This window comes from Schistocerca serialis, chromosome 6, assembly GCF_023864345.2.
Source record: "Schistocerca serialis cubense isolate TAMUIC-IGC-003099 chromosome 6, iqSchSeri2.2, whole genome shotgun sequence".
Taxonomy (NCBI): Eukaryota; Metazoa; Arthropoda; class Insecta; order Orthoptera; family Acrididae; genus Schistocerca; species Schistocerca serialis.
Genome location: NC_064643.1, coordinates 186505631 through 186531314, shown reverse-complemented (window position 1 = coordinate 186531314; position 25684 = coordinate 186505631). Strand labels below are relative to the sequence as shown.

General features: G+C 38.6%; 1 protein-coding gene across 2 annotated transcripts in view; it reads right to left on the bottom strand.

Moving 5' to 3' along the window:
- LOC126484429 (cyclin-Q) overlaps positions 1 to 23073 on the bottom strand; it is a 52637-nt gene extending 29564 nt beyond the window's left edge. Inside the window, exons 1-4 of one of the 2 annotated variants that reach the window (XM_050107944.1) lie at positions 22942 to 23073; positions 10071 to 10215; positions 2707 to 2804; positions 14 to 232 (exon numbers count right to left, since the gene is read on the bottom strand). In XM_050107944.1, coding sequence (XP_049963901.1) covers positions 14 to 232; positions 2707 to 2804; positions 10071 to 10188 — 435 coding nt within the window. In that variant the 5' untranslated portion in view covers positions 10189 to 10215; positions 22942 to 23073. Of the gene's footprint in view, positions 1 to 13; positions 233 to 2706; positions 2805 to 10070; positions 10216 to 11048; positions 11186 to 22941 lie in introns of those variants that run through there. The other variant, XM_050107943.1, reaches the window with a different exon arrangement.
- Positions 23074 to 25684: the final 2611 nt, after the last annotated feature.

Genomic DNA, 25684 nt, shown 5'->3' with positions numbered 1-25684 from the left:
TTTATCAACAGACCTTGTGAGGGTGTGTTACAGTGACCTCGAACTTCAGCATTCTCATGATCAACAATTCTGCTTGAACTATGGCATCACGCATGTTCCAGTACTCATCTCCAAGCTCCAAAGGTGCTGAACCTCTATGCAGAGTATTATGCGTCACATTAATAACATCTCTTATCTTCAGGGGATCATCTTTCACTTTTCCAGCAAGGTATAATGTTGTTGCAGCAATTAACTGAAACATAACAAAGCAAAAATATGTGCTATATGAAAATGGTATCAAATCAACACTAATGAGTAAATCAATTGCAGATAGCTGTCATCTTCAGGTGAGTAGTTGCCTCTTCTTATTTTTGTTTACTGTTTTCAACCTGGTATTTTCTTTATTGTACTAGAGACTCAACAGTGATGGTGTGGATAGGTTAGTCATAACACAAGATAACAATGTATATGATTATAGTCAGATAATTAGGAACAGATGCACCAGGCACCCCCTCTTCAAAGATGTGCAAACAATGAGCTGCTTGTGTGCCAGAGTATCATTGGTATATAGTGTGTATCCCTTTTCAGGTAATACAGTTGCTGCCAGAGTAAACTGTCACTGTCAACAATGTGTGGATGCTACTGACTGCCTTCGGCAGGTATACACTACAACATTATCATGGCCTTGTTTCAATACCTTAATTACAAAAAAAATGGTTGGGGGAAAAAAGAAAAAAAATCAGCCAAACAGTGGCAAAACAAAGGTTTATTACCCCTTGTCCTAGGTTTCGATATTTCTAAAATATCTTCTTCAGGAGAAGTTAGCCTTTGTCTCTGGCAAGGAGTATGCTAAAGTTATGCAAATATTTTATCATTTGACTCCAGCTATAGTTTTATGTCGACAAGAGCCCTCACCAGTGGGTGAATACATTTGTGCATTTATTCTGACGTGCACTGAATGTAATCTGACTGTTGTCTTAAGCCATGGCACGTGATGTTTCTGGTTTTTATATCAATTTTATGTATCACAAGAGCCACTCGGCTTCAGCTAATGTAATTTACGACCATGTGATGTAACAAGGCCCACTCCTTCTAAAAGTGAGAAATTGCTGTGAAGTGATCAACAAAGGATGAACAAATGTGTATGAAAAAACTCTACTCAGATGTCTGTCGGTCATTACAGACCATGTGAGGGTAGTAAACATTTTAGAAGCGATACTGAAGTTTGAATGGAGTGACTGAATGGCTTAAAGGACTGGCGGCAGCCGACTACTAGACAGAGAATCTAAAGATCATGGTTGGACAAGAAAACACTAACAATGAAGGTGATTACATGGCCATAAAGAAATCTTCAGTTTTGTGAATGAGGCAGTTTCAAATAAAACATAATACTTGAATTTATTAAACCCAAATAGTCATTACTCAATGGATTACCTTCGTATGTTAACAAAATGGAGAGTGCTGAACCCCTTCTCTCCGATGTGTTAAGATATACTATGCTCGACTAACAACCGAACCACATCTTTCGTCTGGGCTTTGATTATCTATCATCATATTCCGGAATGAGGGACACGCCCTACCCAAGATCCTCCCCACATCTCAAAGTGATGTTCCGTCGCCCAACCAACCTACACAACATCCTAGTCCATCATGTCGGTCCCAATCCTGACCCCTTGTAACAGGTGTCATATCCCAGTGGAACAGCCATGTGCAAGACCTACCCAATCCAGACACCCAACACTTCCTATTCCAGTCCCATCATTGATGTATCTCGCCCCATCAAAGGAAGGCAACCTGTGAAATCAGCCATATCATTCACCGGCTCTGCTGCAACCATAGCACAGCTTTTTACATTGGCATGACTACCAATCTGCTGTCCATCAGGATGAATGGACACTGCCACACTGTGACAGGAGCAAAGTAAACCACACAGTGGCACAACATGCAGGTGAATATAACATGCTTGATTTCAATGACTGCTTGAAAACCAGTGCCATCTGGATCCTCCCCTCCACCACCAGCTTTTTCTCAATCGCACAGATGGGAATTATCCTTTCAGCATATTCTCAATTCTTGAAATCATCCCAGCCTGAACCTGTCCCCACACCCTCCACCCAACAGTTGCCGCCCCCTCCATCAGATCATCCCCTCATTCTTTATGCTCCCTGCCCTCATTGTGTGCTGCCCTCCGCAAATGCACTTGCCTGTCCTTTCCTCTTCCCTACTCCTCTCCATTTTCCGCTCCCCTCCCCCCACCTGTCCACATCCCACCTCCAAACACTGTGCCTGGTTGTGTCATATCAGGTTGTGACCTAGTCCCTGCACACCACATTAGACAGCACTCTTCTACCACCCCCCCCCCCCCCCCCCCCACTGCCACCAACCAGCCGAGTACCCTGCTATCCCTCTCTCTTTTCCACTCCACTCCAGATTGCCATTTACATGACAGTCTTATTCTGAACAGAACTTCCAGTAGTAGTGGCCATGTGTGTGTGAGGTGTGCTTGTTCGTGTGAATGTGTACCTCTTTACTTTGTTGAAGAATGCTTTGGCCAAAAGCTAGAATGTTTAATGGCCTTTTTGTTGTACCTGTCTGCAACTCAATAGGTAATCTTTATAGGAACTGGCAGTCTGTTACTTTCTTAATATTGTTGATACAGTCTGTAAATTAATGTAATACAAATTGAGGGGAGTGGGCAAAAATAAAAAGAACAGAGTGGAAACTCACATAACAATCATATCCGCTACTGTCAGTCTCTTTGAAAAATCTGTGGAATAAAACAGCTGCAGTTGCTATGGTCAATGGCTGTGCTTCCAGCTTCACACCTGAAACAAATAAAACAATTCTGAAACAAAATACAAATTTTAACTCCAAAAAGGTATCACAACTTCATAACTTGCTAGCTCTTAATGAACCACTAATATTTTCAACCAACATGTACTACTATCCACAAAGTTTACTTCCACAAAAATTGTGTCTCTAGACATCACAATCAGAGAGACAACTATGAAAATACTGAGCTGGCAAACAGCTAACATGTTTTTGTATTCATAGTCCATGACCCTCACTGTAAAAATACCCAACACATTCAACCCTTCACGTGTTTCATCAGCACCTCTCAACTACGCATGTATCCAATTTTGAAGAACAAAAGTTTGCTTTTATCTGCTGGGTTTTGCATTTTCATTGCTGCTAATAATGAGCTGACTATTTTTTAACATGTCTGAGTTTCATACTGGACTACTGTTTTCCATGCAAAAACTGATACGGTATTCAAATATTTGCACAGAAAAATACATTTGTATCAACAAAATGACTGATTTTGACTGATTTATGTAACTGAGCTAGCATCTTTTCATAAAAATAAAAAAGTAAATGCATGTGTGACTCTGAGAAGTAACAAACTTTATCTTACAACTGAAACTAATTGCAAGCATGCAAAATTCTTTCAACAAAAACTTTAAAATCTGTTCCACATTTTGTATAAAATAAAAAAATAAAAAAAAGTGGGGGAAAAGGAAATGTTACATAGATATGTAAAAATACGTTTTTAGAGCCAGATTACAATACACCTGAAAAATAACGGTTTGGAATAATGAGAAGTCATGTTGCCAGATGTGTGCAATCAACAATGCTTCAATGTTCTCTATGGCACATGTAACATACACCACAAAATGATGACTTTTGTGAACAATCAGTACATTCAATGAAAGATCACTAAATGTTTAGCCTCATAACTACACATGCCAGTGAACAATAAACATTTATTACACACACTTTAGATCAAGTACTTTTCCAGAGTACTGAAAACATGCAAAAGTTGTGCCCTTACTAAAGAAAGGTAATGCAGAAAGTATCAAAATCTACAGGCCAGTCCCACTACTGCCCTCATTTAAAAAAATTTTTAACTGAATCAATCACGAATGGTAGACTAATGAGTTACATGAATAAATACATCTTTTTAACGAAGCACAGTTTGCTGCAGAGTTATGTGCACACCCCTACCTCACCTTATGCTGAATATTTCTGAAGTGCTAGTCGTGCTCTAAATTTTGTCACTGTCAAAACAAAATAAATTTTATGGATGTAAATATTACTTATATATTTAATTTCTCATTATGAAGCTTTTCTGCAGACAAATTACTGTACCAGCAATCCAACAGTTATCTTAAAATACGTGTCTCAAACAAGAATAACAAATTTTCAACAGTTTTCCGATTTTGATAACCAATTCTAACTAAACAAAACTAACTAAAGAAATGAATTAGTCTGTTAGTAGTTAGGTTTTGGAACACAAAACACGAGTTACTACTTAGAATGTTTTATTGGTTAAGTCACATTACAGCCATTTGTGATACCACTCCCAAGGGGAAGCCACGACGTTTGGAACGCGGATTTACTGCAAACTTCGTACGCTCTTAGTACTCCATTAGGACAACAAAATGTATAAGCAGTAGTGCGTACTTCTCAAGCGTTATTGAGAAAATCTCAAGATAATTTCGGTCATCAAATATATAGCTTTGCGTGGCCATTTTTACCAGGAAGCGGCGGCAGCAGAGTGGGTAGCATTCTGAAAATGTATGCTTGTCCATGATTTGAGAAATCCCTTATACCTGGAAGGAGCCCGAAACTACTTGTTACCTCGAAGTTTAGACCAGCACAGATGGCTTTCGAAAGATGTACAATTAATTGTCGCTTTCGACATTACGAGTACAATGGCAAGATGGTATTTTTCGTAAAAACATGGAAAACAAAGTTAAAAGGTACCAGCTGCATTGAATAAATGCTGTTTCCGCATACGCAAGGTCTTTTGAGGTTTTCCTGGAAAAACAAACCTCGTTAACATTTTCAAAAACCTCTCTTTCAGCCGATAATTTGGAAGCAAACCATGCATAATGCAGCAATTCCTCAAATATCGATGCTGATAATTGATCATGCAGTATCGAGTGTATTTTAATAGCGTCTTCACGACAAGCAATTTCTTGGTCTTTTTCCATTAAATATGAACAATTTTGAAGACACGGACAAGCATACATTTTCAGTATCACTTTACGTGTTTGGTCATTTACTAGTCGAGAGTTATGATTATTATATTATTTGTGATAATAAAAAATTGTAGACTGTCAAATAACATTGTACATTTAATAAAAGTTCATCCAATTACATGTATTTTTCCCATTATATCAATTGTAATATAAACAGTAAAGAAAATGACTGTTTTTTAAAAAACCCTGACAAACTGGACTTAATCTAGCAATCCAGCAATTACGGGCTTGAGAGCTACCCACTCGGCTGCCGCCGCTTCCAGACAAAAACGGTCACGCTCAGGTATTTATTGGACGACCTAAATTATCTTGCGATTTTCTGAATAACGCTTGAGAAGTACGCGCTACTGCTTACACATTTTGTTGTCCTAATGGAGTACTACGAGTGTACGAAGTTTGAAGTAAATCAGCATTCCAAACGTCGTGGCCTCCCCTTGTCAGACCATTTATGGAGTGAAGAATGTACAGGGTGAGTCACCTAAGGCACAACACCCTTTTTATTTTGTGAATGCTTACACACACATCAAAACGCGGTTTCAGCAAATATTATAGTGTCGAGGCCACCTTTTTTTTGTCTGGTTAATGTTTTTACTGCTGGTATCAGAGCTATTGAAACAAGCACATTTTTATAACTAAATTTGTTAGCTCTTGAGAAGGTAATTACAGTGACACAACATTTGTTAATGTTGACATTGAAACCTGTCATAAAAAAGTTTGAGAAACGTCCTCGAATTTGAGAGCACGGTGGCCGGAATGGCCATTAGTGATGCAAATACTGCCAAGCACAGCTCTTGTGCTATGTTGTGACAATGTCAGCACATTTGGCTGTTTGCATGTTTGCATTGCAACTCACTCATTTCTGCTTCAATATTCATTGCATACAAACACATACAATGTGGAGAAGTTGGAAATACTGGTTTTATATGGTGAATGTCAAAGAAGTGCCATAAAAACAGTACAGTGATATAGTGCTATCTACGTGGTTCGCCAATGTCCAACACGCCAGGTAATTGCACAAATTATTAACACGCTAGTGCGGATAGGCTGCTTGAACGTCAAAAAGATGACAAGAAAGAGAACTGCAACTGGCAGAGAACATTAAGAAGCTGTTCTGGCTACGACGCTAATCAATCTGCATAGTAGTACAAGACATATTACCAAGGAATGTGGAATCAGCCGCAAGAGTATCATTTGCATCCTGCATCGACAGAATTCTCATCACTATCATCTGCAGCTACATAATGCTTCGACACATGATTTCAAATGTTATACAGAATTTTTTCGGTTTGCCCTTCAGCAACTGAGAGAGAACTAAGTCTTACCGAAGTGTGCTCTTTTCTGATGAAGCAATGTTTACTAAACATGCTAATTTAAATTTGCACAACAAGTACTACTGAGCAGCCGAAAATACACACTGGCTTCATCAAGGCAACATCAACAGCCGTGGAGCATAAACTTATGGTGTGGCGTCATAGGAAATTACATTGTGGTACCTTACTTCATCTCAGGCGTTCTAAGGGGACATTCATAAGCACTTTTTGATGAACATTTTGCCGATTCTTCTAGAAGATGTACCACTGGATATTCAACAGTGTATGTGGCTGCAACACAACGGCTGTCCAGCTTGCTCATCCCGTGTAGCACCAGAAATACTGAGAAAAGGCCTGCAAAGTCTCCCGATTTGACTCTCCTTGATTTCTTCCTTTGAGGAGCACTCAAAGATGCAGTCTACGATAAATCCTTAACTATGCCAGATGAGATATGTCGACAAATTGCCAGTGGGTGCTCTTACATCTGTTCATCATTTCATCTTTTTAACAGCTATTGCAAAGATGCCTTTCAGTCCATGGTCAACAATTTGAAAACATTCTTAAATAAAGCATAAAGTTATCTTTCTGAAAGACAAAACTTACGTTATGTGATTTGGATGGTTACCAAAAATTGTTAGTAAACTGTTTATTTCGTTTACGTTTGTACAAAATTGCACTACAATGTCAAATAAGTCAACAGCATGTCGCATGTAGATTTAACACTTTCATTACACACTTACATTCAGCATGAAACGACATTTTGTTAAGAAGAATATTTATTTTGCAGTGTACAGGTGGTCACCTAAGTATTTTTAATAAAATAGTTAGTTCAACAAATGTATCCCACATGACGTAATTTAGAGAATTGTACTCACAGATAGTTGTCTGATACTATGTATTTTAAAGCACACAACTACATACAGCAGAAGGTAGGTCAAATCTCCCTTCTAACATTTAGATATTAACACAGTTGACTTTGCAGCACGTAAGACATCTATTTTTGAAGAATGAACAGCTTATTTCTCTTTTTTAGCTCGTGTACATCTGGGAGGACACACTAAGGTGAAATAGTTTTCCTAACCCTTTGTGATAGGCTCCATTCTAGCCTACGTCATATTTCCATAGACAACATTCATAGGTGAACCTGCATCTAGGTCTAAAGTTACTACTGAGTTCAACATTGACATTATGAATGCTATATCACTGCAACTGGCTTCTCAAGAGACCTTAGATGTAATTAGTAAAGGGAGAGAGAGACAGAGATTGGGGGGAGGGGGGGGGGGGGGGGGGAGAGAGAGAGAGAGAGAGAGAGAGAGAGAGAGAGAGAGAGAGAGAGAGAGAGAGAGAGAGAGAGAGAGGAGTGTGGGAAGAGAATGCAACCTTGGCACAAAGAAAGGGCTGCAACAGCTTGGAGCCCTGAGCACACCATGCACGAATTCACGGAATTCTCAAAGAGGTTAGAGCCCTCCTCAAAGTCGCAAAGTTTGCTCTGAGGAGTGATTTGATTAGTAATTCCCATAATCTTTACCTATTTGCCAAGTTACCCACTCTTTGTAGTTTTGCGGGCAGTGGGGAAGTTTTCAATTGATACAGTAAGGCATGCACAAAAATTTTTGCAGTTTTCGGTAACCTAAGTGAACAAGGCAGTGTCTACAGGTTAGCCAAGGAACAGTGTTATTCAGCTATTGCACCCATTGGTTTCTGGTTGTTTTTGGTCTACATCAGTGCAGCCATGACTGATGGAAGACGTTTTGGTGAATTTCAGCTTAGAGTTTGTAAATATTTTATACCTGCTCACATAGAGCAAGAGTCTATTCATATTCACTACATGTGAGTTTGAAGTGAATAAGAACACTCAGCTCAGTATGTTAAGAATATTAAATGTAGTGTCCATGCATTTTAAATTCCACACAGGAATTGATATTATTAAATTCACTTGAGGGGCCTTTGCCAAGCAATACATCACGAGTGTTGGGGAGGCCCACCTCCTTGCAGGAGCTGGAAGAAACGGCCAGACAGGTGAAGAACGTTAGACACCTCAATGAGCAATGAGAAACTGACATCAATAAGCAAGAGATATGCACACCATTGGGTAACGCAGCTAATAACAGTTTCGCATTTCAGATCCAGTAGTATTAGCCATCTTAGGTGGGACTGTCAAGAGGTTCATAGGTACCCTGGAGACAATTCCTGTGGCAGGCAGTCCCAGTAAGGTGCCATATATGTCAGAAATGCTCTCTGGGACTAGTTTTGCAGGCTAATGGGTTCAGCAGGCTGAAGAACAGTGGCAGAGCAGAACATTACTGTCAGCATCTAGGTGAGGTGGGTAAACACGGGAGTATTGTCTGTCAACACCCAATGGAGGAGTTTAGCCTTAGCAGTTGCAACAGGGAATGGGGAGGGGGATGTACTTAGTGACCACTGTTTGTAGAGTTGTAATCTTAGTCATATACTTCATATTTTAACATTCTGAGAAAATATTTACTGTTTTCAGTGAATGGTTCTACCAGATTCTTCAGTTTTCAGTTAACCTTAATCCAAAAACTTAAATCTAATTAATGTGTAGTAGCAGATGTGACTTTTCAAAACAAATGCCATATGTAACATTTTCAGGCTTTGGATTATACTTAACACATAATTAAACCTTTAAAAAGCATGTTAAAAATGGAAAACAATAAAATTAATAATTTTTTCTTATTTTTTGCAGTGGTCTTAACACCAAGAATTTAAGACATTTCACCTTATTTACACCTAATTATGCTGAAATCAGGCAGACTATTGCGTTAATTCTGAAAGCAATTTGTCCATTTTATTGTTGTTGTGGTCTTCAACGAAAACTGGTTTGATGGAGCCCTCCATGTTTGTCTAAGCAGTTACTTAGTACCTGCCTAATTACTGCAACCTGACTGAACTTGTTTCCTGTAGTCAAACTTTAACTATTCCTTGAAGAAACACAATATGTCTCTCAAACATATTCTTTTTAGTCATGCAGTACCATAGATTTCTATTTCCCAGATTCGATTCAGTACCTCTCTGTTACTTATCTGAGATACCCATCTCACCTTCAATATCACATTTCGAAAGCTTCTATCCACTTCTTATCAATTCTGTTTATTGTCCACAATTCACTTTCCTATTAGGCTACACAGCAGGCAAATTAATTCAGAAAAGAAACTGTAATACTTAAATTTACACGCAATGTTAAAATATATCTGTTCTTTCAGAAAAGCTTTTCTCTATCTTTATGAAATTTCTTGTAGAGATTATGGCGAACTTTGAAGATAACACTAACATTATAATACCTGCTCCTCAGTTCTCCTGTTAAACCATCTTTACCTAACAACTTCCAGGCTTTCTAAACCACTAATATTATTTACTTTATTTCTCAGTCCTCAACAGCTCTGCTTCTACTTTAGGCATGTTACACAGCTCTCAAAATGATTTCTTCTGCCATTTCTCCCTAACAGCAGTAAGTGAAATATTCAAGTTGTTTTTAATTTTGTCCAGTTGGCTACACTTACAAACAGACAGAAAATATTCATGTTTCCACAGAAATCCTAGTCCAGAGATTTTGAAACAATTCCTTCTATCTTAGCAAATGAGCAGAAGCATTTTCAAGAGAGAGGAGGGGGAAATCGGCTAACTATATCTCTATAAAGAGCGAGAGCAATTGGGTACAGACAAGAAATGCAAAAACAGAACATGACCACCACAAAGGGAGAAAAGTACTACTCACCACATTCAAAAATAAATCTAACTGTAATGAAAGTGCCCTCTGACTGCCTATAGTCTACCACAGGTAGTGGCTTCATCTTATCCCTCTGCATCTGCATTACATCGATTACATCCTTCATCTTATGTTTCTCACCGCCACCACCAAGCTGGAAAAAAAATTAACAACCTATGAAACCCCCACAATACAAAATGATACTTTAACTAACTCTTTTTACCTATAACTCATGTAAGAAAATAGTTTTACAATTCACCATCCCCACAGACATTAATCATAACTTTTAGACATAGAAGTTTATTATTTACAAATGACACGATATAAAACACATCCAATGGTACAGTGGAAGAAACTCCCAACAGCATTATGCAAGAAACTAATACTGTATGGGAGCCAACAGCATTATACAAGAAACTAATACTGTATGGAAGGAAAAAAATAATTTCTGTTGCTACTTTCTTTTTATTGAAAATGTGAGAAATTACAGAGTTGCAACTTCTGCACAAAGATACAATGTGACATCATGATGGCAAATAGATCTGCATCTGAACCTATAATTGTTTTTGTGATGGGAGTATTGCAGGTCAGATCCAGTAAAGTATTTTTAGTCTTGTGGTGATTGCTGAACAAAGAATGGCAGGGCAATAAAGTGAACAATTTCACTGCTGAAAATGCTTGAAGGTCATGTGCAAGAGTTTCCATTTGCAGTAACACAGAAGAGGAAATACAGAAGTTCAAATACAAGCAAAAATAACTCTAAACAGTGAAAAATATCAATTTTTTTACAATATAAAGTAATTTGATGGATAAAAAATCTAATAATGAAGCAGTGGCAGGAGACCACACACATAAAAAAAGTTTCACATATGCAAGCTTTTGGAGACTGTGGCTCCTTCTGGCAGAAGGGTCGAAGGGGGTAGGAAGAGGTGTGAAGGGAAAGGACTGTAGAGGCTTAGGAAACGGGTTAGAGTTCAGAAAACTCACCCAGAACACCATGTCGTCATCATCCTGCCCGGTAAGTCTCCCCTGACAAGGGGTTCTGGGTGACTTTTCTGAACTCCATCTCTTTTCCTTAACCTCTCCAGTCCTTTTCCTTCACCGCTCTTCCTTCTCCTTCAATCCTTCTGCCTGGAGGAGGAGCCACTGGCACCAAAAGCCTGCATACATAAGCTTTTTTTGAATGTGTGCTCTCCTGCTTCCACTTGGTGAATGGATTTTTGTCAATCCAATTAGTTATAGCTCTAAACTGTGACCCATTAAAAACAGTCAAAGTATCTTCACCACATCAAGCCAATAATTTGATGATACTCATACTTACAATGAGGGTCATTTAGTGCCCTCAGAAGGTTACACATATTACAGACAATGTCAGTCTCATTTATTAAGAGTCAGCAATATTATTGGGTATGAAATACATACAGCCAACCATCTATTTCTCTGCTGTAAATGCTTGCACACTGAATGTCTACGTCATCACCTGATGACCTGACTTTAATGTCGTGTCACCAAAAATGAACAAACAACCAGCAACCTGTCAGGGGAACCCTATTTAGCAAACTGACAGCAGTCACCATGAAACTCAATGCAAAAGCAATCAAAAAGGTGTACAAGCCACCACTTTGTCTGCTCACTGATTTTTTTCATCAACATTCTAATAGCCAATATCTAAGATGTTGATTTTCTGCAGCGTCTCCATTGATTACAATCAGTTATGCCAATAGAACATATCCAGTAACCGATCATCTTTACTGACTTACAACTGTGAAAACAATTTTAGGTACAATGTGATGATATTCGCAAATCACACCCGCTACTTTACATAGAACTACTTACAGTTCTTGCACAGCAATGCAAAACATTTAATGCCAATCTGACAGTTAATAAATTAACCACAGTTTCAGTTGGTACAATAAAAGCAGTTTTATCACCATCGAGTGTACAACACACAGTTTGGGGCATATGACATTTTATAAATGGTTCAAATGGCTCTGAGCACTATGGGACTCAACTGCTGTGGTCATAAGTCCCCTAGAACTTAGAACTACTTAAACCTAACTAACCTAAGGACAGCACACAACACCCAGCCATCACGAGGCAGAGAAAATCCCTGACCCCGCCGGGAATCGAACCCGGGAACCCGGGCGTGGGAAGCGAGAACGCTACCGCACGACCACGAGATGCGGGCTATGACATTTTATACATGGAAGTTTGATTCTTTAAAGAATCGGGTGAGAGGATTTAGTGGTATGTATGGCAATCAGGGCCTTCGTAGCATTTGTGTAATAAACTGAGTCAAGGTGTGGCAAGTATCCCCAAAAATGAAAAAGAAACCTGACAATGGTAGAGAAGTAGTGATGAAAATTTTAATAGTACGTTTTTGTGTTAAATGATGTTAAATTTAAGGCACAAAAAGAGTGGAATGGTTGATATTAACCACAGACTATACTGACTAACTTCATATGATCTTCTGACCCAGGAAAGAGTATAAAAGTATTAAGGTTATAATGTAATGAATACATCAAAAACTGACCAATGGGCACATTCATTGGTGAGGGCAGGAGTTGAGGAAAGCAATGTGACACCATGTTCTTAAAGACTCAGAAGCAGGCAGAAGGTTGTCTGAAATGGTAGCATGATATGAGGTAAGGTGAGTGTTTTGCTGCTGTAAGTGACATCAGTGGGATGCAACAATGCGTCTCAGCGACCACATGCGGTCTGCAGTACCATGTCAACCTCCCATGGCCAGCGAGACTTCTACAGCCATTGTGGGGAAATTCTAGCTACTAATAAGAGTGAAGTCAGCCCTTAATGTGTAGCCTGTATGAGGAAGAGTCTCAACTGTAAAACTGGTCCAATTCAGTGTGCCACAGAGAGGGAGGACCTGCTACCATTCTGGGGAACGGATTCTAACTGCATTAACTTGTTAAGAAATAAATTAGCCGTGGTCAATAACTTTACTGTGCTGGATCAGAACTGTTTTTGATGGTTACTTAGAATATAACGTTCAGACTTATTATTTGAACTCCTGATTTTTCTTTCATCTGTCTTAAGCATTACAAACTAAGCATTAACACCTTTCTTATCAAATGCTGTCAGGTGAAGGATAAGACAAGGTAGGGAATGACTTGCCATCTCCACATCGAGAGCAGCATTCTGAAGACTTCAACTAAGTGGACATTATAAGTACCTACAACTTTAATAACAGTCATCCACTTCAACAGTTATGTCTCTGTTGTCACTTGTTACTGGAGTCACAAATACTCTCTGCACCAAATTGTTGTAAAGTTTTAATTACTTCTGTCATTATTATGTAAGTGAGGGCTACACTTTTTCCAGAAAGTCCAGGCTTGTATTTTAGCACTGCTGCTGAGTAAATTGCATACAGAGCTTGGACAGAATGGGAGGAGTGGTTTCAGTGTACAGAGAATCTCCACGAGTTAGCTGCAGCTGACAATACAGTGAGAGCCAGCCGTGAGAGGGTAAGTACCAGACACTAGCTGCCCTGAACTAGGAGGCTTTGTACATTTTTACAACCCTCAGTGACGAAACAAGAAATTTTCAGCTGGCTCTTTAAAGGATGCCTTTCAAGTATTGCAATATTAACAGGGAACAAGCTTAGGTTAGAACCATGATACTTGACGAAGAGAGGCAATACTACGAAATTTGATATGCTTACTATAATTGCAGCCAGTAGAAAATAAGCAAAGATAGTATGCGGCCAATATCATTTGGTTCAGTACAGGGGGCAAACAAGCAAGGTTAAGTGATATGGGCCTCACTAGCAGCAACTGCGAACTGAAAATTAACTGTATCAAAACAAGCAAATCAAAGTAACAGACTTGTTACAGAAGTTGATCACATTCTTGACAATCCTTAGTGGACAGTGTGATGGAGTCTTAGTTTAACTGGCACCCATGACAGGACAGTCCCCCCCCCTCCCCCCCCCCCCCACACACACACACCTAGCGGTCAGAGGGGTGCAAGAGAAAAATGAAATACAGATGCACCATTAAGCGTATAAGATGAACAGATTGATACAGGTGAGCACCATGGTGAGATAAATGGAGAATCTGGAGAGATTACGAAGGAACCAAATGAGGGGCAAGAAGATAGGGGAGACCGAAATTCTGAGGAATCAAGAGTACGCCAGCCCACAAAGTACTATAAATATGGGGATAGAAACATTATTGCTACAAATATGGGAAGAGTTGACAGAAAAATCTGAATTTTTTAAATTCATCATAGGTTCATTGGAATAAAAAATTAAAACAGACTCAGAATCTCTGGAAGTACAGATTTTAAGAGCTGATGAGACTTCGAGATTGCAATGGTGAAATCTATGAACACAGGCTTAGGATTCTTGAAAAAGGGATTGGTTGCCATGAATATGGGTTTAGAAGGGATATTCGAGACAGTCGGGAAGGAAGTGAAATCTGTTTAAATTTGAATGGATGAAGAATGACATTTGAAATCATTTTATATGGACAGATAAGCAAAGTAGATGAGAAAGTAACCATCAAAATCAAGAACATTAGGGAAGAAACGAAAGACAATCTAGAAAAAATTGATTTGCGAAAATCATTCTGAAATGACAGGGGAAGTAGCTAGCATTCTGAAGGCAACTATGAAGGACAGAAAATTTAGGGAACAGATCCCCTGGAACCGAAGAAAAAGTACATGAAGAAAAAGTATAATCACCCTCCACTGATGATGTCACACCGGATTCAAGCCAATGGCCAGAGATTATACACAGCATTAACTAATAGGCCTATGTGGGAACCCTCTGGGGGTGCTAGACCAATATATACGTAAGGTCTTTTTTTTCCTTTATTAGAGACATTTTTGTTGTTACATGTTTGCTTAATTTCTGCCTTTTCCCTTTTAATTTCCAGCTTGACCCTAAAGATACGGTTTCATTTGGGAAGTATTACATCAAAGCCTTCTTATATCTTAGTTGCCATGGTAATAGTAAATAAACAAATCCTTTTATTACTAAGAACACTATCAGTAGCAGAAGGTTGGTAGTGTATGGTTGTAAAGAGTCTGCATCCAAATGAATATGTTTGCCTCGGATGCCAAGGCTGTATGGGAGGGAACGTTTGACGTGGAAAGAATGGCAACTGTCAAAAAGTACATACTGTTGTTTGTTGATAGTTTGAATGTGGACAGAAGTGTGTAGCTGGTCTTCAGTGAGGATAAGATCAACATCAAAGAAAGTAGCATGTGATTTGGAATAGGATCATGTGAAATTTAATTGGAGAAAGTATTCAGAGATTCCAGGAATTTTAGCATCTGAACCTCACCATGAGTCCATATGGCCCCCTCCCATGCCTGTTACACACAATACACTTAGCTTCTCACTCTTATTAACTCATGCACGAAGTTTTAGTGGTAATCTCTGTCTTGCATATTATCCTGCCTTGCACCTTTAAGGTCTCAGGTTTTCAAATCTCATCCAATGCTGTCCCCAACAATCAGTCTTTCCTTTTCATCCCATACGGTGTCTGACCTGACCCGCAGTTCTGGGCGACTTCCCCAAAATCTAGCCCTTTTCCTATACCTCTCCAGTCTATTTCCTTCACCCATCACCCTTCGCCTTCAACCCTTCTGCCCGAAGCAGGAGCCACTGGTTCTGAAAGTTTGCCAATCGCAAAAGTCTTATGTGTGTGTTCTGCTGCCACTTAGCGAGTAATTTTTTATCTGTTCAATTAAATAATGTTATCAATAATTGTTTTCATCTTACTTTTCTCTGGAACCCAAACTGAACTTCTCCGAGGTTGTCTTCCACCAATCTTTCTATTCTTGACTACTGAATTAAACTGACTGTTCAGAAATACTCACACCCATCAGCATCTACCTTCTTTGGAATTTGCAATATTACACTCTTTTTGAAGACTGAGGGTACTTTGCCTGTCTCACATCTCAGGTGGAATAGTTTCGTCATAATGTGCATTTTGTACTTCTCACGGCGTAATGAATGGTCCATTAAATTTCGGGAATGCAGCCATGCAAATAAAATTTCCTCCACTGATATTTTGGCCGCATATTGTCCGGCCATCCTCAGAGTGTCAAGTGTACATAAGCCAGCTATCCTCTTAGAGGTAACATGTTTTGTTCCTCAAGATGCGCAGTCACAACCAAAATGTGATCAAACATTGATAATTTGCAATAACAGTAGACATGACCACTCTGCTCACTAACATCTCATAAGGTGCAGCCACGAGATTCTGTTTTTCTGTTCAGATTTGCCTGATGCATGACTTTGCAACTGCACAACATGCGCATTTTTGCGTACATAATTTCCTGGAAATTTAGGCTGTATGTATATAGCGTTGCTTCCTGGCTTCAGTGGGAATCTTTGCACTTTTTAGCAGACAACGAGTAGCTGGGGACCATGTGTCTTCAAAGGGACTATGCTTAAATTTATAGATGATTACATACAAAGAAATGTCGTACGGAATGACACTTCTAAAGATTATTTGAACAAACATTTGAGATAGGATGCCCAGAGCATCAGGTGTTAAATACAAAGTTTCCAGTCATATTACTTTAAAGACTAGGGCATTGTTAAGTTTCGCAGTAGGAAAACGGAAGAATAGGCCAGAAATTTATGAAAAGTGTATATGAAGATTGTGGACGAATATTCATGCTTTGGTGACTTAATAGGTGCCCCACATCTGAACAAAACAAATAATGGGCTATGTGTAGCTAACAAACATGTACACACAGAAATGAAGGGTACTGTTGGAGGAGAGAGAAAAAAAAAAAAAAACACCTCCATCCTAGTGAACTCTGGTATCTACGCAATTTGCTAATTTGTCGAGTCCAAAGATGTTAGTCTACACTGCCTATAATCTTTCATGATTAAAATTGTGTGAACAAATTTATTTATACAATACAATAGAAGGATTGGAAGTTAGTTAACCTCCACATAACGACTAAGAACGTCCCTTAAGTATTTCCCAGTTTTGGAAATAATTATTGAAATGCTTTGTCTTGAAATGTGAAATAAATAGTTAAAACTGGTATATATGTCGTCAGTTGCTGCTAATGAAATGTTATTGTCAGCCATATGGCGGCTGTTTCCCCAAGCAGAAAATTCAAAATTTCGCTGTAACTTCCATCTGAAATTTACAAACTAAACGTTGTCACTTTGCATTTCTCGTACCTCTGTCCTTCAGGTACTTCTTTACCTACACTCCTGTTTGTGTTTTCATTTTCTGTCACTTCTTTTTCATCACAACAAACGCAGCACAAGCTTCCAAGCAAAGAAGGGGATCCATAACATGCTGCTTGCACACCAAGGCATGTGGAGACGAGGATGTCCATGCTTTTTTCCACAAATTTTGTGCATGCACTTTTATTTCCGTGCATCTGGGATTACGCACAAGGAAAGAGGCATCGTGTGGTTTTTGGAAACATAAGAGCGTGTGAAAAATTCAGATCTTATGCAGATTACGTTTATTTCCAATGTCACATCATGTAACAAGCAGCTAGCGAATGGTGGAAACTATATACAACTTGGTAATAATTACATCATGTGTTCCTCCCCTAGCAATTGCGCAAACCTCTATAATACGACAAAAAAGTTACTAAAAGAGTTTAATATGGAACTATTTCTCCGAGACTTATCAACAACTGCACTTTCTTTTTTCTTAGATTAGATTCAGTTTTTGTTCCATAGATCCAAAAAATGGGATGATTCTCATGGGTGTGGAACATGTCAGAAAATATAACATACAAACATAAAACATTTGAATATAATACTTACTACCCTGAACATTTGTCAGGAGATTGTCGAAATAGGTGAACACAATGTGGTAAACTGAAATAGCTAATATTTACAGAATTAACATGCTGTCAGAATGAAACAGTGTTATGCACTATTAATAAATTTACCATAAACAAAATACCTAATCTTGACTGTTGTGACTAAGTGCTGTCAAAACTGAAATCTGATAGACATTTTTACTTAAGCTGGCTTAACAGTCTCTGTTAAGATATTCATCTATAGAGTAGGAGTTGCCTATCAAAAAGTCTTTCGAACTCTGTTTAAACCATGCTTACCTGAAACCAAGTTTTTAATGGTTGCTGACAATTTACTGAAAATGTGTGTTCCTGAATATTGGACCGCTTTTTGGACCAAGGTAAGTAATTTTAGGTCTTTATGTGGATTGTTCTTATTCCTAGTATTGATACTATGTATTGAGCTATTGGTTGGAAAAAGAGATATATTACTTGCAACGAATTCTAGTAAGGAATAAATAAACTGAGAAGCACTGGTTAGAATACAAAGTACCTTGAACAGCTTTCTAGATGATGTTCTTGAATTTACACAACAAATGATTCTTATCACATGCTTTTGCACCCTAAAAACTTTTGCTCGGTTTGATGAGTTACCCCAGAATATGATCCCATATGACATAATAGAATGAAAGAAAGCAAAGTATGCAAGCTTTTTTATATTTGTAGCTCCTACGTCCAACATCATTCTCACGGCAAATACAGGGTTGTTTAGGCGCTTAAGCAATTCTGTGGTACTCCCTTCCCAACTGAATTTATTATCAAGTTGTAATCCCAGAAATTTAACACTGTCAACCACTTCGATCTGTATGTCTTCATATGTTATACATATGCTGGAAGGAAATCTCTTACAGGTTCTGAACTGCTTATAGTGGGTCTCCTCAAAGTTTAATGACAGTGAATTAACTTTAAACCACTTATTAAGGTCAGTGAAAATTTGATTAGCAGCTATTTCTAAATCTGTACTTGACTTGCTACTTATTGCAATGTCTGTATCATCTGCAAACAAAACAAACTTAGCATCTGGCAATGTAACAGATGAGAGGTCATTAATGTACACAAGAAAAAGCATTGGACCCAAGATGGAACTTTGAGTAACACCACATTTAATTAATTCCCAATTGGATGAAGACTGACTGCTTACTGCACAGCTATTTTGCAACGACACCCTTTGTTTCCTGTCAGATAGATAAGACGCAAACCATTTTGCAGCATCGCTGGCGACACCACAATATTCTAACTTACTTAAGAGAGTGCTGCAGTTCACATAGTCAAAGGGTTTTGACAGGTCACAGAAAATGCCAGTAGCCTCTAATTTATTATCTAATGAATTAAGTACATTCTCACTGTACGTATAAAAAGCTTTCTCTATCAGAATCCTTAAGAAATCCAAACTGTGACTTGGACAATATATTATTTTCAGTCAGGTGCTTAAGGAGACACTTGAACACAATGTTTTCAAATATTTTTGAGAAAACCAGCAAAAGTGATACTGGTCTATAGTTCGATGGTACCTCTTTATCCCCCTTCTAGTAAAGAGGCCTAACTTCAGCATTTTTTTTAGCCAGTCTGGAAATGTTTCACTGATAAGAGATTGATTACACAAATAACTTAATACAGAACTAAATTCGCACGAGCACTCTTTAATTAACTTCGCTGATATGTTGTTATACCCACTGGAATAGGCCTACTTAGATTTTAAGGACTTTATGATGGATGCTACTTCTGTTGGAGACATGAATTATTTGTAAACACTGGTCTCAGATAGGCCTACTCTATTGCACTATTCACCGAACCTGATAACCCCAAGCTGTCACTAACAGAAATGAAGTAGGCTACTTGTTTCGAGGGTTGTTCATAGATAGTAGATACACTCTCCTTTTTGTCCCACATGATATCATTATTCCTTTTGTAATCCATGGTTTACATTTTGGTCTCTGTGCGATTTGAGTTACCTGTAGGAAGTGCTTTTTTTCTAAAAAAAAGTTTGAGGGCACACTGACATTGGATATAATGCAGCGAAAATTACTCATAACTGAAGCATGGGATACCACTCGTCTGCTTTTAGCCACGACGTCTTCAGCATGCCGGAAAAAAGGAGAGGGAGAGGGAGAAGTGGTATCTGACTCTTCAGTTGACTTAGCTCAAATGAAGCACGCAATACCGAGAGACAAACATACAAGAGAATGTGGTATTGAACACTTCAGTTTACGTCACCTCAAATGAAGCACAGTTTGTTAGTTTTCTGCTCATCTCTCACGTCCACCTTAAAAGTTGCAACGAAAGACAGGACACACTGTAAAACTTCGCACAACCGACAAGAATGGAACAGCAAACGCAAACGAATAAAGAACAACAAAATAGAGACAGCAATGAATGATGAAGGATCATGGTAGCGGGACCGTAGAGACATCTATTGGTAGCTCGGCGTTTGAGCGTACGCATATCCGTTTAGCACTACCATCGCTCACTATTAGCGGGCCAGGGCACTACACGCTTGTCGAACTGGCTGCCAGCGATTCAGTTGTTGAGAACAGTTGCCGCAGCTTCAAAATGCTTGAAACAGTGAATGACATCGTTTCTCCCACCAAAAACTGCATTGGTATCGTTCCGTATTGCAATTACCACCACAAAAAATGGAATTAAAAAATTTACGTTCGTGAAATAAATCTTTGGCACTCTTCCAAGTTCTCAACATCGTAAAAAAAATTACTTTGTAGACGAAAAAGTTTAGGGGTACGCATCCCCCAGCGTTCCCCAGAAAAACAGCACTGCCTCTAGTGAAAAACAATTTTCAAAAGAGGAGGTAAGTTTATTAACGAATGCTTTGCATTTTCCTTTTGAGTCAGAAGTATTTCAGGCTAAACATCTATCCAGTTCATGTGTTTGAGCAATTTCCTGAGTTCCTCAATTTTTATTACCCTCGTGTACTCAGATTTAATCAATTTCATATCCTGACATGTTTCAACATTTAACACAAGATGTTGCATGTCATGAATCAGGTAGCCCATTTACTACTGGTTTTGTGATAAGACTTTTTTTCCCTAGATGTGTTTACAAAGATATGATCAATAGCAGTCTCAGAGCATTTACATATCCTAGTTGCAAAGTTCACAGTAGGAACTAAATTGAATGATAATGTTACTGATTGCAATAACTTTTCACTGACAGAGCTTTTCAATAAATCTGCATTAAAATCACCAGCAACCACTATTTCCTTGTTTTTTTACCAAGAGATGGAACAAGAGAGCTTCCATTTTTTTTTAAGGTTAAAATTTCAAATGGTTCAAATGGCTCTGAGCACTGTGGGACTTAACATCTGAGGTCATCAGTCCCCTAGAACTTAGAACTACTTAAACATAACTAACCTAAGGACATCACACACGTCCATGCCCGAGGCAGGATTCGAACCTGCAACCGTAGCGGTCGCACGGGGTTATAATTTCCTGAAGGCGATCTGTATATGACTACTATTATAAAGGACTTCTTATGAAATACTACTTCTGTGGCACAAGCTTCTATGTTTTGCTCCGAGCAAAAATTTATTAATATCAGTATTCATGAAATCAAAACAGTTTCTGACAAATGTAGCAACTCCTCCTCTCTCCACATTTTCTCTACAGAAGTAAGAAGCTAACTTGAATCTTGTAGGATTTAACATACCCATACCAGTGGTCACATGATTTTCAGAGAGGCAGATTATATCAACTGGTTTGCTCAACCCTCATTCTTCAACGCAAATAAGCAACTCATTAAGCTTACCCCTTAGTCCTCAGATATTCTGATGCAATAAGGATAGCTGACTTTGTGCTATGGCTGAATTACAACCGGATGAACCAAATTTTCCTGTCAATTTTTGAGTATCTCTAGTCTCAATCAGAGGCTGTCTGCATGAATTATATACATTAAAATTTGCTTTCTGGCAGCCTATTTTATCAATGTGAATGTCATTTTCAGCCTCCTGATCTGTCTCTCCTTTACCATTTGTGACAGTGCCTGCACCCCCCCCCCCCCCTTATGTTATTTGCCATTATCCCAGACAGATTTCCCTTTCCTTTCCTGTTGAGGTGAAGGCCATGTCTAGTGCAATCCCAACTGCTGACAAGGTCAACAGGAAGCACACTGATATGAGACCCCATAGCCGCTCCAAGCAGGAAATCCACCTCTAAGTTAACTGTCCTAATAAAAGAGTTTAAATGAGGCCAGTCATGGCGACTAAGAAGAGACAAGGCCAACACCAGTATGTTTTGTTGCTGAAGCTATCTTCACAAGGTCGCTCTCAATTTTATAATTAGAGCTATCTATTCTGTTGCCCAACCCACCCACTATTACCATGGTGTCTTGCTTTGTGAGGTCTTCGCAAAGGGAACCTACATCCTCTATCACCTAACCAAGACTTGCACTAGGTTTCTTTTTTTTTTAAAAAAAAAAAAAAAATAAAAAATAAAACCCTTGTGTCCTGGTAACCTGACCCTAGTGTATCCTGCAACAGTCGGCTAACACCTCTACCATGTAAACTACATAACAAAACTTTCTTCTTATCATCCTCTTCTCAACTAAGGAACCAATTTATTTAGAATAACCAAATACAATGACAAACAGCAAGCAATCTACGCCATTATCTGCATACAAAAATCAAAACCAATTGAATAACAGATTCAATACAAATCAAGTCCATGTGCGTACAAAACAACCAACAATGTGTCAGATGTCTCTTAATTATAGGGCGTACAAGACTTAACAAACGCACGATGTCCGGTAAGTAATATAATAACGGAGGAACAAAAATGGTTCAAATGGCTCTGAGCACTATGGGACTCAACTGCTGAGGTTATTAGTCCCCTAGAACTTAGAACTAGTTAAACCTAACTAACCTAAGGACATCACAAACATCCATGCCCGAGGCAGGATTCGAACCTGCGACCGTAGCGGTCTTGCGGTTCCAGACTGCAGCACCTTTAACCGCACGGCCACGGAGGAACATCCAAACATTAAACAATAGCCAAAATATAGTACACGTACTATTTACAAGGCTGAAACAACAATTATGATTCATTTCAAATTTATTTTATACCTGTATCTTAATCCAAACTTAAGCTTCCTTCCCTTTCACTTACACGCAAAGTCCACACTTCGCACCAAGCTTTATAAACAAACAACAATCAAAATTCATATACGTCAAAGATAGCACTACTTCAACGGATACCAACTTTAGATTTGCGCCAGTAAGTAACTGGCACGAACTTACTCGACTGCATACACACAGTTAACACAGACAGGCGAGCTACAAACCTATTTCACTGTATTGGTCACAATGATAGAAAGCATTCCTTGTGGTGTATTCCCATCGACTCCAAAGCTATTTGCCGTAGAGCGTTAGCATCGCCTACCACGATATGTCGAGTGTGGACAATTTAGTGATTTGTGGTGTCCTCACTATTAATACTTCAAGTTAGAAGCAAAAGAAAAGAGAAGCGCTATCGTCTTTGATCGACGAAAACATGCGTTAGAAGACGAGGCAGAAATAACCTATAACCTACTACAAAACTGAGTTTGGAAAATCTAACTTCACTAGGATGTAATCCTCCGATTTTGAAAATTCGGGAGAATGTTAGTTAGTTAGTTACTTTCATTTTCCATGGATCATTTTCCCCGATAACTCGTAATGATGTGTAAAGACTCATTTTTCATTCATATTTCTCTGGTATGTGGTGCCCTAATTCGTTCAAAAATCGACACAGACTTCACGAAAGAAATTCGAGTCAACAAAAGACTAACTCTTACCTCTGGTCTCCACATATATTTATCAAAGAGCGCGCAAGATTCTAAACCCGAAATTTTTTTATACAGGATGTAACCAATAATGGCAATTTCACACTGGGCATTACGTCACATCACTTCAAAACATTCCACAATGCATTTCAAATCATACCATTCACAGAGATCGCTAGCGGATCGTCACATCACGTCACGTCACGTCAAGATTTCTCGGGAAGAAAGTTTGGAGGGCGGCGCCGTCTCCTAACATCGGAAGTGAGCTATTCTCGCCCTACTCACTTATAGTAATGGATCTTCTGCTATTGTTTCTTTGTAATATTTATATTTTATTATTGTGCTCTGTTTTAGTGTTAAATTCTAAATGTTCCATGGTGACCTTCATTTTTGAGAAATTTAGTACATAAAACTGGAAAAGAACATATGTCAAGAAGTTTGCTTTGACCCTTAATATACTTTATTGTTTTGCTAGTTTCTCAATTCCGGTACTATACTCCAACTAGTTGTTTCACGGATGGTAACCTATAACCAAACTTTAAGCATTTGGTAATGGGCTAAGCGAATTGACAGGGCATGATAGTATGAGTACATTACATTATGGTGCCATGATGTGATGGTATCGTGGCCACCAGTGTGAGCTGGTCTTATCTGTCTACATTGTACCACAGTTATGTAGCGGAAACTGAGAGTAAATATTTGACATAAGAGACTATCAGATTTTGAAACAGCCTCAAGCTGGTCTTCAAAAGCCACCGAAACTATAGTGCATGCACACTGCGAGAAATTTTTAATTCTGGACCTCTTATGTCAGCAGGGGTGACTTACTAATTGTAAAATTGATAGTTATGTAAATTTTACCTCATAATTTAATGAATTCTCACAGTGTAAAATTAACAGTCAAATCGTTCTGGTCATCTGGGCTTCACACGATGAGACAAAAGTGCTAATAAGGTTTAAGCATAGTCAGAATTGGAAATAGTTTTACATCACTTGTTCAAAAGTCTTTATCTTTCATTATACTCATAGGAAAGGTTATCTTACTAATGTTAACGAAAGATAGTTGAATATGAGGGTGAGAGGATAATAAAAACCCTAAATGGTGCACATTCACTGTAGCTTCAGTGGGTTTTGTAGGCCAGTTAGAGGTTGTTTCCCAGCTTGATAGACCATAAATGTCACTTATCAAATTATTTGTTTCGAATTCCCCTACACCAAGGATGTACCTTGTAAATTGTTATCATTTTTGAGAACGTGTAATGCAGCCATGAAATAAACTTACTGTGAAATACAAAAATATGTTACACTGGCGAAATCGACAATGGCTCACAATTCCTAAATATCATTAAGAAGTGGATATACATCCTAACGCCTTCCTCCCTCTCCCTGTACATCCGCCTCCCCTGCTCTTAGTCTATCTCCTCCTCCCCCTCTGTATTTCCATTTCCTTCCCCACTCTCTGTTCCCTTGCCGCTCTTTTCTTCCTTTGAGCCTTCATTGAAAACGAAACTTTGATAATGGATTGAAGTCACTTAAAATGAATGGGTGTTTGTGATTGTTGGTACATGGGGTATGAGAGAGACCTCTCCAGATGCTGGATCTGTGATAGTAATAACTTCAATGACAATACTGAATGGGTGAACAAGTTGGGATCATTAGCGTACAAATATGCTGATCTGTGAAGACAGTAGCTTCAGTGACAGTATTTTCCACAGTTTTTATCTACGAATGGGTAGGATTACAATGTTCTGGACTATTCAGATTCCTTAGTAGGTAGTATTCGAATCATAAGCTGATAAACCATAAACACGCCTTTCCTGTATTCTGTTAAAACCGACTGTGAGGGGAAAAAACGTCACATTGTTACGTATACAATTTTTGGTTAAGGAGAAGAAATATATATAGAAGAAACAAACTGTTTAACGATTTAAATGTCGTAATATCATAGGTAAAGCTGACTTAGAGAAAGATATCGAAACTGCTCATTTTCACAGCATAACACTTCTTTTTTTTTCATTGCAGTCGATTTTAAAAGAAAAATTTAA